This window comes from Trachymyrmex cornetzi, unplaced genomic scaffold, assembly GCF_001594075.2.
Source record: "Trachymyrmex cornetzi isolate Tcor2-1 unplaced genomic scaffold, Tcor1.1 scaffold16, whole genome shotgun sequence".
Lineage (NCBI taxonomy): Eukaryota > Metazoa > Arthropoda > Insecta > Hymenoptera > Formicidae > Trachymyrmex > Trachymyrmex cornetzi.
Genome location: NW_017296201.1, coordinates 4,763,588 through 4,777,504, shown reverse-complemented (window position 1 = coordinate 4,777,504; position 13,917 = coordinate 4,763,588). Strand labels below are relative to the sequence as shown.

The window sequence follows — 13,917 nt, the reverse complement described above, 5'->3', positions numbered from 1 at the left end:
TCGTCAGATCCAACCCTTTCCGCCGCAAACGATTGTGCCTGCGTGTGACCACCGACGTAGATTTCAATTGTGCAATGTCTACTGACAGGAAAACGAATAATCCACGCGTCGCGTTGCTCCCATGATCGACAGCTTTGTGCCGTACTTCGCACTCCCTTTTTGCCGCCGCAAAACCCTTTCCAGCGAGCCTAAACATTGATTTTATTGATAATAAAATCAATTGGAGCTAACGACTCAGAGATGCATTCGCACAATCACTCTTAAATTTTACGAGGAGCTAAATCGCCGTCCAGGATCAGCCGAAGCGTGAAGGGGATTTAGCATGGGCATACTCAAGGGATGGACAGAGGAGGGCACTTGTTCCCCTAAATTTTAGCAAGAAGAAATAATTAAATTATGAAAATTATTCTTACCACGAAAAATTAAATGTTCATTGCCCAATTTGTGACTCACGCGTTATTCGTAAAAAAGTTTGTTGAAGATTCTCGAAGGCTAGCTTTAATATAAGTATTTTAATAAGTTTTTTGTGTGAAGAAAAACTTTTGCTTCTTCTTGATTAAAATCTTAGATAAGCTCATGGGATTTAGAACTGCATTTTAAGGTTTTCTGTATATTCTGTCGTCGAATAAAGAAAGGGAGAAAAGAAGATCCGTGCCGTTCTTTAGAGAAGATATTCTGAGATCAATGGATATCTTTCTTAAGGAAAGCTTTTGATCAATTTGATCTCAGCTCAACTGTGATAATCATCTAATATTTATGCGGGATTATTAAAGCGAGCGACACTTAATTCATGACGAGCAGAAACATATCCTTTTTAGTTTAAAGCTGCTAGTTTCATCAATAGACAGCTTTATACGAAACAGTAATCAAAAGACATCGCGATGAAGCGACGCTCTAAAAGGCCCTCGTAATCAGTCGTTGCTTCAATCATCTCGTACTATGCATACAGGTTCGAGAATGTCCGTAGCAAATATCAAATAAAAAACAGATAGATTCTCTTCAAAGTAGATCGCTTCTTTTTCCAATATTTCTTTCCCTTTGTAGTGACAGCTTGTAATCGTTGTTGTGACTCTGATAACTTTGGCTTGTTAGTAGTTCTTTCTTGCTTCAAAAAGATGACTGGAGGGCATAATCAAAAGGGAGACATTCAAAGAAGATATATTTTATAAAGAAGAAATATCGATATTACAGAATTCTCTGCCGTCATGCACTACAATCTTTGCTTCCATCTTACACTACATTGAATAATGTGAGATTACAGGCGACACTAATTGATTAGTACGAGTTGCTTTGCATAACAACGAGATAGGAATAATTCATCGTAATGTTCATCAGTTTAATCTTCCTGGGTGTGTTTGATAATCTTCGGATAGTTTATGTTCATCTTCGTGCGACCAAATGTCACCCTTCCACGATCCTTGACATGGCTGACACATTTCGCACGAGATACTTTGGCCAATCTCGCGATCGTAACCGTGGATCCTGGCGCGACAGAGCCAATAACCGAGATTGGCTTTCGTTTCGTCGCTGCTCGACTTGGCCCGTAATCTTTAGCTGCTTCGTAAGATGCCCCGAAGATCCTCCTGAACGTTGACTAGCGATATCGTCCGAGGTCGGGCAATTGCGTCGCCATCTTATATCTTCCAACTTCTTCTTCTTCTTCCTTCTTTCTCTTCCGTCTGAAAGACGATACAATCCCACGATTCACATATCCCACAGACACACTATCACCACCTCGGTCACGTTACGGGGACAATATCTAATAAAATGCTGAGCGAAGTGGTTCCGAGCTTACGTTACGGTCTTTCTTATATAGAAATTTCCCCGGAATTTTGCCCTACCTCTGGCCGTCAATCGCAGGAGAAATGAAAGATTGCATAAACAGCATTGCGATCATTGCGGTCAAAATGAAGTTATGTGTTCCAGATTATCATATAATTGAGAATCTGATCCCAAGATAAAATACTGTTACAATAGTTAGAGCTTTGTGTTAACAACATGCTAAGATGGATATAGTATTTGCTGAAATGATCTCTTCTCGAAGTATGATATGTTGTATAATTATTATGATTTACACAAATATAATTATACGTAGCTTCAAATAATAATTATTTGTAACTTCAAATGATAAACTCCAAACGGAAATTTTAATTAATATCTATATCATTATTTATTAAATTTTAGAATTTATATTATAATTTCAATTTATATCATTTAATATGATTTTTTTATTTAGTGGTATAAAATTATTCTTATTTTTATGCCTAGATGATTTGGCAGATATTAAAATAAGCTGTATAACATTACGAGGTTTATAAACGATTTTTAACAGCGAGCTATTATGGATTACATTCCATGGCCTTGACGACTGTTCCTAATGGAAAATTGATTGCAATATCGTTATCTACTGACCTTAATCGAGGCAGATAACAACTCTCTTGCGCTAGTTTTTTTTTGCCTCATCGTCTAGTTCGCACGTAGATCCTATGCATTGTAAATCCAAAATAGATCGTCTCGAATGTTCATCTTCGTTATCTGCAGATTCATGTAAACAGGATGCATGCGACAGTGTTTCGTGTTATCTGTAGTGATTGCTAGGCGAGGGTTGTCGCTCACTGGCCGTAATAGATTCATTAGGGTAGGCACTGCCTATCCCCGATGTATCGTCGCCCCTAACTCTGCATACACGTACCCTCTTTCATTTTCTGTCACTTGATCACTCATTCGCATGTAGTATCCGTTACTGACTCATCTACACGTCCCGTTATGTACAATAATTAGCCATTTATTCATCTGAATCCGTCAACGGATTTTTCACTGTCAGCTCCATTTTACATAGAACTTATTTTTGCTTGCTAAACTTATTAAATTCTGTATTATATGAAATATATATCATAATGTATAACATATAATTCTCAATAAAATCTCAACAATTATTCAGGAAAAGCACCTGACATATAATTATATTTTCATATTACTATAAATAATATATTTACATAGGTATACCAGTTGCAGATAGATATTTGAACTCAACCACTATCCCGAATGTTTTATTCATCAATTAAAAAAATTCATTTACGTCACACAAGGGCGGACGTTGGCATTTTTTCGGCCAATATATGTAATCCAGTCCAATTTAATCGAACTGCTCGATCATCAACCTTCTAGTTCGCTATTCTCTCTTCCGTACAGTCGACCCTCGACAGATATTTCACAGATCAGATTATTGATTGTTAATCAATATCACTGCAATTTGGCGACACGCCAGCATGCTTTTGTATATGTGTATGTTTGCGTGCGCATTCAATGGAAAGTCGTACTGTCCATTGCAATATTTCTCGCTTGCAAACGAATAACAACTACGCGAGAGGACGATGCAATTGGTCGTATGTAGAGCAGCCTTGAAATGTAATTTTCGTGTGTCCTCTATACATCACAAAAGGTAAAAAAAAAAAAAAATTACCAGTCTCGTCACCCCTTATATTTCAATTTTTTAAGGCAAAGAGGTTTCAGGTTTATTTTTTATTCAACCGTAGATTGCTTCAAATATTGTAATAAACGCAAACAACGTTTTCTTGCTTATTGCAGTATTTTAATATGTTTACTTTTCCGAGACTTAATCCTACGTCTTGCTTAAGTTTGCACGAACGAAACAGATGCAAATACATATTCATGTCTTCTTCGATTTCACTTCCACAGGAGTTTTCTTTACCTTGTTTTTTGTTTCCCGAGGATTGAGTTCCCCTATTTCTCAGCACGTTTCTCTGATATAATTTTATCGTGATATTACATCACCAACTGCGTAAAACAATATTGCGTTTCCTCGTTAGCATTCCGCTCTGATGTTGCAACATCCAGTATTGTATTTTTACCATTAATTCTGCGGATCGGTGTTATGTCTAATCCTGCGCACACCGCATCTTTTTGAATGTTTAAAAGTTTAACGGCGAAAAGTTTCGCCGAACAAAGTCGGTAGAAAAGTAGCTTCAGGTGAAAAGAAAAGGTAATGGATCCACACTCCCGTTTTTCATCCTCGTGAAGGGGATGGGTCATCAGTCGCCTTCCTGCCCCTTTGTGAAAGTTTGAATACGTAGACAACGTCTGGTTTCGTAGGGACCATTTCTTCCGCAGCTTCTAGTATCCGGGGCTTCTTCGCCGTTTGTCACCCGCTGCCAAGAATGTGCCGCGAGTTCGAAGCAGAAGATAAAATGGAATCGCACGCGGTTCGTCCCCATTTTATGGCGACAAGCGGATAGTGCAATAATTTGTCGGAATCATTGTCCAGGAATTAATTCCCCATTTCGTGCTTTACGAATCCCCCAGTCACGCCACTCCTTTGTATTTGACCATGGAAAATGAAGTTTAAACCCTCTCGTGATAGTGAAATACGCAGGAAATTGGGGATATCCTGCCGCGTTATGGATCCCACAGTGATTTTACCTGACCAGTACCATGGCATAATAATATAAAGTAAATCTATATTCTATTGTACTCGTTGGTATTTCTGAATTTATTTATAAATTTAGTATGATATTTATTTAACTAACTCTACACAATTTTCTGCATTAAATTTAATAAACTTGAAATTATTAAAATATATTTAATCGTGTGTACATCTGACAATTACAAAATATGTATTGTATTATAGTCGCATAGTAACTAATATCTTCAATATCTCAATTATAACAATGTCCGAATCATCCTATTATAATTTACACAGAACGAATATTTTAGACTCCAAACTTTTTTTTCCGTATTTTCCATAAATTTAATAGATTTTAATTAATTCTTTAAAATGAGAACATGCTGTATAGAATAAATTTAGAAATGAAAAAAAGTTTTTGATAATAGTATCAAAAGTTATAACGTTATAACGCAAGTTTCTGAAAAAAGTAAAGTGTTTCGTTAAAAAAATTATATCTTTACGAAAACACAACTAAAAAACAAAAATAAATATCGTTACAAAAATAAGAAATTAATTTAAAAGAAAAGATATGTTATAATAGTTGGTTACAAAAATTGTAATTATTACAATGGGTAAAATTGGAGTATTTTAAACAGCTTGAAAAGGAAAATAATGTTATAAATATTATATTAGGACACTAATGTTCATTAGCATAAATATTAATGAAATTATATTTAATTATGATTAATATATAAAAAGAAATATAAAAAATTTTATTGATAGCCAGCGCAAATATCGCGAACTGCTGTTTCTATTTTTTAGTATAAAAATTAATATAGAAAATTATGATGTTATCTGAAAAAATTAAGTTAGCGGAGCTTCTATTATATAAACCGCGGATATTAATAAACTGAGCACAGTGAACGGTAAGATAAATATTCAAAGCCATACCGTAATCCACATCGTTAAATAACTGCATGTACATTGTACAATGTGCATTTGACGCGCGCGCGATATGATTACTCACATTGTGTGCAGAGATCGATCAAAAACAAATTACTTGGCGACAAAGAGACGTACAAAGACCGCCTATTGCACTCTAAGCGGTCGATATCCGCATCCTGATGCTACGAGCCTTTGTGTCTGGTACAGCAGTACTGGCTGGACGATGCGATGGACTGAGCGGCTTCCGATAATAATTTTTTTTTCTCGTTCGGCAAGTTCGTCCATATATCCGCGACGATCCCTGTCAAAAGCAGCAACCAACATGGTTTATGGCGTATCTCGTTCTTGCCGCCTTCACAAGAAAGGAGGGAACGAGGAAGGATTTCGATGGAGCCCTCTCTGGTCGAGCATAATGTGCCCATTATCTTCAGTCCTTTCGTCTATTCCGCATGTGTACCTTGCTTATATAATGTACCGGGTGTCCGCGTAATTTTGTGCCTCCTCCATCTGCTCGGTTTTGCTTTCCCTTTCTCTCGTTGCTACCGCGAATGGTCGTGACACGATCGTAAGGTCTAAAGAAGCATTAGATGATACTCGAACGGGTCGACGAATACAAAGAGGCTGAAAGGGGTGGTTGAACAAGACGTAGGGTGGAGGATAGGACGTCAGGCAAGGAAGCCAGGGACCATTACGGTAATATCCTATGGACGGAGGAAGTGATTTTTAAGGAGATAAGGCTGCCATTTCAAGGCAATTTTACTTTCCCCGTGAGCTTCGTTCTCTTTCTTCGGCGGTCCAACCCCGTACTTCCTTTACAGGACGATTATGAAAATTTTGCGCCATTTTTGGGGTTCTCGAAAGTGAGCTTTATATGGCTAGGACATCACTTTACTCATAAATCTTCTAAAGCTTTGCGTTTATGATCAATGACTTGTCATTTCTGTCTCGATATTTAAACGTTAGACGAGCCAAAATTATCTTTTCATAAATAGCATTATTAAATTATACAAGAATTATACAAATTATATTTGTAACTTGTTATTATTAGCGCTTTCATTAACCCTAATCCATGCCCTAATCGATGATCGTAGGTCCTTCAGTGTATTTTAAATTAATCAAACTTAAAATTAATGTAATCAAACAATTTTTTTTATTTTGAAGGATAAAGTACGAGGAATAAGATTATGTAAATTTAAATTATATAAGGTTATGAAAAATATTTGTTACATACAATTTTTTATAACGTGCACTGAAAAAATTTTGTTCATTTTTTATTCAATGAGTGATCAATGTCCGACTTAATGTCAGTCAATTCATTGATACAATAACTGGATTCATTTATATATAACTACATATTCATTCTTGCAATGAATTCTAGTAATAGTTTTATAACCTAAATTATTATGGGAATTCATTGGACCAATTTTCATTAATTCAATGAATATTTTATTGTATTTACATACAGTTTTGATTCAGTGCAATTAAAGAAATGTCCGAGTGCTAAATTAGTGAATATCGATTAAAGTTAATAAGAGTTAATAACATCTTACAATTATCGTTCTATTTTAAACAATCTACAGATCCTTCAGCGTCTGGGTCATCCTGCGAAGACGACGAAAACGGGCGAGCAGTGATCGTTAGAAAACGAAAGAATAGTGTCTACGCTTCCTCGGCCCGAGCTCCATCAGTGGACAGGGACACTTTAACTTCAACCGATGGTCTACTCGTAGACTGCGTCGCTTTAGTACATCTCACTGATCAATCCCCGACCGAGTCTGCTCAACCCGTGCGTCATCCATCGCCATATTATTACGGCGATCTTTTCAAGATACCGGAGCAACAGCCCAAATCGCAGCCAAATAAATATCGTAAGAGCGTCAGTCTCGATGTACCAGACGAGCGTTCGCGCACACCCGGTTTACCCAAAAGAAACTCGGTAGCGGGTGATGGAGGATCGTATTCATCTCAGCCACGGCATTATCAACAAGCACAACAGCAGTATCCACCGCCGCCGTTACCGTCGCAATATCGCAGTCAGGATCTAGTGAGCCCCACATCGGGGAACGAGCATGGTGTTCCAGGCAGAAACGAGATCCTCTCGTCGTGCATCATCACCGAGTGGGATCATACCCTCATGCCTCCTCATAGGCTGTTGAGCCATGATCTGCCTACCACCGTTTGTACCTGCGTCGCATCGCCTGAAGAGGAGGAGGATGAGCTAGACCGACGGCAGCCGCAAGGGGCGCGGCATCAAGTGCGCAAGCTACGACGTACGCGGAGGATAGACCCGCAGCTGATACTCGTCGAGAACGAGGACGACGTGGAGGGTGAGGACGAGGGAGAAGAGGGGGACGAGGAGGACGCGGAGCCTGAGGAAGAGGACGAGGAAGGGATGGCTAGGCAACGTCACCTCTACGAGACGGCCTTCGACTGCAAGGTCAATCGCTCCGACGATGATCTTGACGATCTCGATCGAGTCACTAATCACGCGGTACTGCATTCCCAGGTATGTACATTGGTTTTAAGTTATTATCAACTTTGATACTGAGTTAAATGCGATAGAGATTTTTTATTTGTTATCTGTTATTTCCATTTTCTGTCTTTTTGTTCTTAAATAACATATTTCGTTGAATTTTGCTCTATTCAGTATTCAAATAAAAATTATAGAAGTGCTATTTATTATATTCTATTTGCACACGAAAATAACGATTTTACTGAAGTATTAAAAAATTTAACTAGATACGGATAACAATGCTGCAAAACATTTTAATATTTTAGCAATCCGTTTCAACGCGTTCTATATTATTATTTAGATAATCCAAAAAACAAAATTATTGTTAGAGCTATAATCTAGCTTTTGTTGATACTTCAGCAAAACCGTTCTTTCTACGTAAAAAGCAAGTTTTAAATAAATTAAAATTAAACGCAGATACGAGGTGGTAATACCGCGCCAGTGAGTAGAACGAGTTCGTCAACGGACACGTCGAAGCAACAACATCAGCAGTCGCTTCCTTATGCTGGTCAATCGCAGTCAAACAAGGATAGACGTAAAGTCGTACTTCTCCGCCCAAAACCGATTCCGAGCCGCCTGCAGCAGCAACAGCAACAGCAGCAGCAGCAACAACAGCAGCAGCAACAATCGCAACAACAGTCAGACAATATATCTACTTTGTCCCAAGATATCGAGTCCCTCCAGATCAATTCAAGCGACGAGAAAACCGGATCGCCGAGATTACCAGCACGTGATTATACACCGTCACCACCGTCGACCGCACCCTTACCCGCGAAATTTCACGGAAACCGAGATCATTTGCTGTTGAACATTCGCAGCGCGCCAAATTTACCTTCGCAACAAGATCATCCCCGTTTGAAGGACATGAGATTACCGGTAAAATCGTTGTTGCGCGCCAAAGAATCACCGCAGAGTAGCGAGGGCAGCATTCTTGAAATCAAGAGTCGACCAAAGACCTTCGTCCAGGAGAACATTGATTCTTCACAGGGCCGGCGATTTGATAAAGAGCTCATACTGGAGTTCAAGGACAGGCCCCGGGAGGAGAGACAACGACCACGCAGTCTGATTCGCGAGAACAGGCCAATAATGGAGTTCAAGGGTAGGCCCCACGAAGCGGAAGGTGATCTTGCACGACCGCGAAGAGACGCTGGCCTTTTAGAGTTCAAGTTACGTACTTCGAGGCGTCGCATTGGTTACTCCAGTACGGAGAGCATGGCGACCAGTAGCAGCGGCGGTAGTATGGAGTCCATCAGAAGTAGTACTAGCGAGGGCAACAGATCGACCAGCAGTTCCGACAGTCGGCACAGCACCAGATCACTGAGCTCTCATAGTTCCGACAGCGGCGGCACCAACTGCTACCATCATCATCATCATCAACAGCCGTCGCTACCTGGCTTTCTAAACCATCACGCCACCAAGTTGCATATCCTCTCGCCAATCTCCGACAAGTCGTCGCAAGAGCCGGCCTCGGAGACTTCCGACAACAATCGCAACAATAACTCACAGAAGGCCTCGCCCGAGGAGAACATTACCGCGGAGAATAACGTCACTGCAGGCAACAACACCAACACGAACACAGTCACTTCGCCTATGGACACGTCTTTTAAGAAGCGACGAACGCCGCAAAATAAGAATCTTATTAATCTTGCTTTGCAGTCGTCGTCGTCGGGCGATGCGGAAATCCAGGGTTCAGACAGCGGTATATCCATTGAGTCCCGCGCTGGTATCAAGTGCAAACCTTTCGGGTTCCATCTGTTAAAGCCGCAGCTTGACAATATTAATTTCGTTGCCAATGAGCCGGAACTCTCGGATCTACCTTTCGACATGCCGAAGCTACGTAGAAGACGGCTGCTGATGCAACAAGATGCCACTACATCCGGAAGTGCGACCAGTGTAGACTTAAGAGATCTACCCTTTGATATGCCGAAACTCAGGAAACGTCTCAGATGTACTCAGAGTACCGAATCCAGTGCGTCTCAGGCGTCGTCCAGTCTCTCGGTACGCGACGTGGAGCCGCCTCTTTTATTTGGTAAGTTCTCTCTCTAGTTTACATATTTTTACATTTTATATATATTCTAACTCTAAAAATAGAAATTTTACCAAATGTTAATAAATAAATGAATACAGCATATAAATATATAATCACTATTAATACGATTACATTCTTCAAATACTTTTTTCCGTGTTTTATTTTTTATGTATTTTAAATTATACAGATATACATATAAATGCGATGAGTATTGTTTTTTTTTAAATCAAGTATTTTTCAAAGATAACGTAAAAGGAAAGCCACGAGGGTATTTGAGTTTATCTTTATTTTTAATCGAGCGTCTAGCCATTAAATCAATAAAAACCGTACTTTCGGCACCTCGAGGTAAACTAAGTACTCATCAGGGCAGAGGGGCTACCGTAATTTGATGCTGATCGTTACGAACCTTCCAGACAACAGCTAACATCGTTAAGCTTCACTTAGTTGCTCCCAACGGTTGGATATTCATTATAAACACACACGCCTCTTTGTCAACCATGTATTAATCCCGCATATGACTATCCTGTAGTGCATTGAATACATTATAATATATCATTTCTTCTAGTTTATTATTCTCTCAAGGAAATGAATTATTAGAGACGCGAAATTAGAAATTGTAGCAAAATTATTTAAAATTATGATGAAACTCTACAGTTTCTAATAATTTTGCCACAGATACTAACAGTGATTTCGCGTCTCGAATATTCGTATTAATTTACTACACAGCATTAATAGTTGAATAAGTATTAATAATTGGTAATATAATTTCGTCAAATGTATGTCAAGGTATTAAGTAATTTATCCATGTAGGTTATTTAAGTATTAAACTCTCATTTATTATTATATAATGAAACTATGTTATAGGTAAACATGTTATAGCAAACATTGGCATTTGTATGTATAATGACTCATAGCTATAATTCGGGAACGAGCATAGCAATAATTACGGATCGATGTTCGGCAACTGCAATTTATCAAGTGGTATTGAAGTAACCGCCAGCGTGTAATTTAGATCACATTAATAGTACGAATCATAGGACATCAATAATTTATCGCTGGCGAGTGAATTTGGTCCAATGCAAGTGCACCGCGAAACGTTCGGAATTAGTCGGATGATTAAGCCACCACCGTCGCTGCCGTCACACCGGGCACCCTCTCCTATTATCCCCCGAAGCTGTATCGCCCAACCTGATGGGACTTTGAACGCACGTCGTCTACCCTCCGAGTTCCCAAATTGCGAAAGCTCTAATGCGAGAGCCACGAGAACGAGCTCTCTCGCGCTGCATACCGCCTACGGCTAAGGGAGCCGCAACCTGTGGTGACGTCGATCTACGGGGGACGACGGTAAATGCTAGTACACGAGGGGTAGGCTTGGGCAGGCTTGGGTTTACGTGCACTGATGTATAGACCTACCGGGATGAGGCGGGTGAGAAAAGGAACGTGGGCGACGAGGAAAGAGCGGGCGACTATTTTTATCGTCGGTCGAATGCCAATAAAGGCACGGAATGCCCGGTAAATCCGTTTTGCCTGGAAGTTTTACGGGTCCTTGGGAACTGTTTTTTTTCTCGCCTGGAAGAACATGTGGACGACGACGACGACCGTACAACGAGTGATTCCTCACGCCGTGAAATACGTCGACGCGGATTTATTTAATCAATTACGGCCTTCGCTCGGGGCTCTAAAGCACGCCACTCGCTTTTGCGTCGTTGCCTGGGTGATTTAAAGCGCAGCCGATTATCGCTTGCAGCTTTCGTCGAGCAAGGGACAAATTACGCGATTGTGGAACGAATTAATATTCCTTTTTCGTCGTTATGCAATATATCGTAAAAAGGTTAATAATTTAAAAAAGTTGTTAACAATTTCTCTAAAGGAACATAGATTTCTCTCCATCTTTTAAACAAGTCTGCAGAAAATAAACTATATAAATTTCAATTTGTATTGTTATTAAATATAATAATTTACGCACGAATAACGTTGATATAGGCTTTCTTTATTTAGTTCTTAATTTTTAAAAAAGTATATAATGAAATAAATTAATTAAATCTTTTACAGAATTAAGAACTTTATTCTGCAACTCTTAACAACTGTAACGATATCGTTAATGTCCCCGAGAAAAAATTTTATGTAGGTATATATAGACATATTTTATATTTAATTACATATAATTATGTATAAAATATGTCCACAGTTATATATAATTATATGTAATTGTATATAATTTTATATAATTTTATATAATTATATATAATTGTATATGAAACATTTTTTCCCGGGTTTTGCGCAATTTTTTTACCATGTACAAATTACTTGCGCAACGATAACGTAACGATATCGTTACAATCGTTAAGACTTACAGAGTAGAGGCCTAAATTTGTTTATTGCACGTTTGACACAAGTATGTGCATCAATTTCGCAGAATTTGTTCGTCAGTGAAATACGGTATTAAAATGAAACGTACGACGCACTCGATTTTGCTGATAAAAGCCCAGTCATGTCACTCAGTTGTAATCGCTCTTTGAGCAACTACCTCGTCGAAAATATGAATAAATAGCCGTCGTCTGCACGAAGTTTAATCAATGTGCGGGTAAATACGTGAATGCGACGCACTAGAGTTTGTTTGTCGGGTTTGGCCGGTCCTTTCCGTTTGCTAGATAACGAAAGTGCAGTTGTCGCATTGCGTTCTCGTGAAACTACAAATTATTTCGACTACGGCTGGTCGAACATTTCACTGTGACGGGCTTTTCGTCACTGTACGAGGCGTAAAAAAGCTCCAGCTTCTCCAAACAGCTGTGCGCGAGCGCTTTTTAATGGCAACGAAAATTATGTACTCGTTTATGCAGCGTGTCATTATATAATGTTGTGCTCATATATGTCCCCAGAGGTTTTTTAAAATTTTATAATTACGGAGTCACGCGAATAAATTCAAATTAAAACGTTATTTAGTTGCAACCAATGTAGAATCAAATTTAAAAAAATTAAAAATACTTGTTACTTTGTAATCGATGCGTTCTCCCCATACATAATATTCCGCATCTCGGTTTGGCAGCCGACTGGCGAGCGAATCGGAACCCGTGATATTTTTCCCGGTTGATGGATGTCGGATTCGTAAATTAGCTTTTGAAGAGGGACCAGGGAAAAAGGGAGATATGAAGGAACGAGACATCGAATGCGTTAGTACGTAATCAGGACCAGATTTTTCCAAAGATATACGCTTTTTATGCGTTTCGTTGTCGACAATTACTTCTTTGGAAGTAGGAGGCTCAGCAGGGTGGGTGATCGATCGGTTTCTTTACCTTCGACTATCGCACGTGGCTAGCGTATCATTTTATTGGTAGGTCGTCGATCACGATAAGCCATCTTGACCGATGAGGCCATTTAGTTATTACCATCTACATTTTTCCGATATTTCCATTATTAATAACGTTAATATTATTAGCACAGTTATATCTTTATTGACTGTTTAATTAACAATACTTTACTTGTTTTTTATTACATTAAATCGATTTGAATTAAAGAATTATTCCTTTTCGATAATATTTCGATTCATCATTCCAAGTCTGTCTAGGTGTCTTATCTCTGTTTTTATCAATTAACTTTAATCTCGCTCCAACTTACTTTTCTTTTTCTCAAAACGCTTAAAATTCTTAGAACTAAAAAAAAGATAAAGATTAAGCTGACCGAGTTCATTAAAATGAATCTCATGACGGAAATGGGAATTTATCTACTTTTTCAAAAACGGTGGGTGACAGATCAGCGACAATGAGAACAGGTGATTTTTCCTTCAGCGTATCATTTTTACATTTCAGTAGCATTGACGGACAGCCAACCTGGAAGGAAAACAGTGTATTGTGCTTTAGATAAAAGCCATCAGCTTGTGCAGGTCCACAATGCACTATAGAGACAGGAGTGGAGGGTAGAGTACACATCCCAAAGCCACTGCTTCGTTCTGCTTTGCATACTCTTCCCACGTACACAACGTGGGTTCATGTGTATACTTATATATCGAGTACCGATGTGTAGAGCACG

At 38.9% G+C, this 13,917-nt stretch overlaps 1 protein-coding gene across 1 annotated transcript in view; it reads left to right on the top strand.

The window, feature by feature from the left end:
* Positions 1-13,917, top strand: part of hwt (SH2 domain-containing adapter heavyweight) — an 85,876-nt gene that overhangs the window by 62,473 nt on the left and 9,486 nt on the right. Inside the window, exons 5-6 of the mRNA XM_018503568.1 lie at positions 6,931-7,856; positions 8,280-9,891. Of these exons, the coding sequence (XP_018359070.1) occupies positions 6,931-7,856; positions 8,280-9,891 (2,538 nt within the window). The remainder of the gene's footprint in view (positions 1-6,930; positions 7,857-8,279; positions 9,892-13,917) is intronic.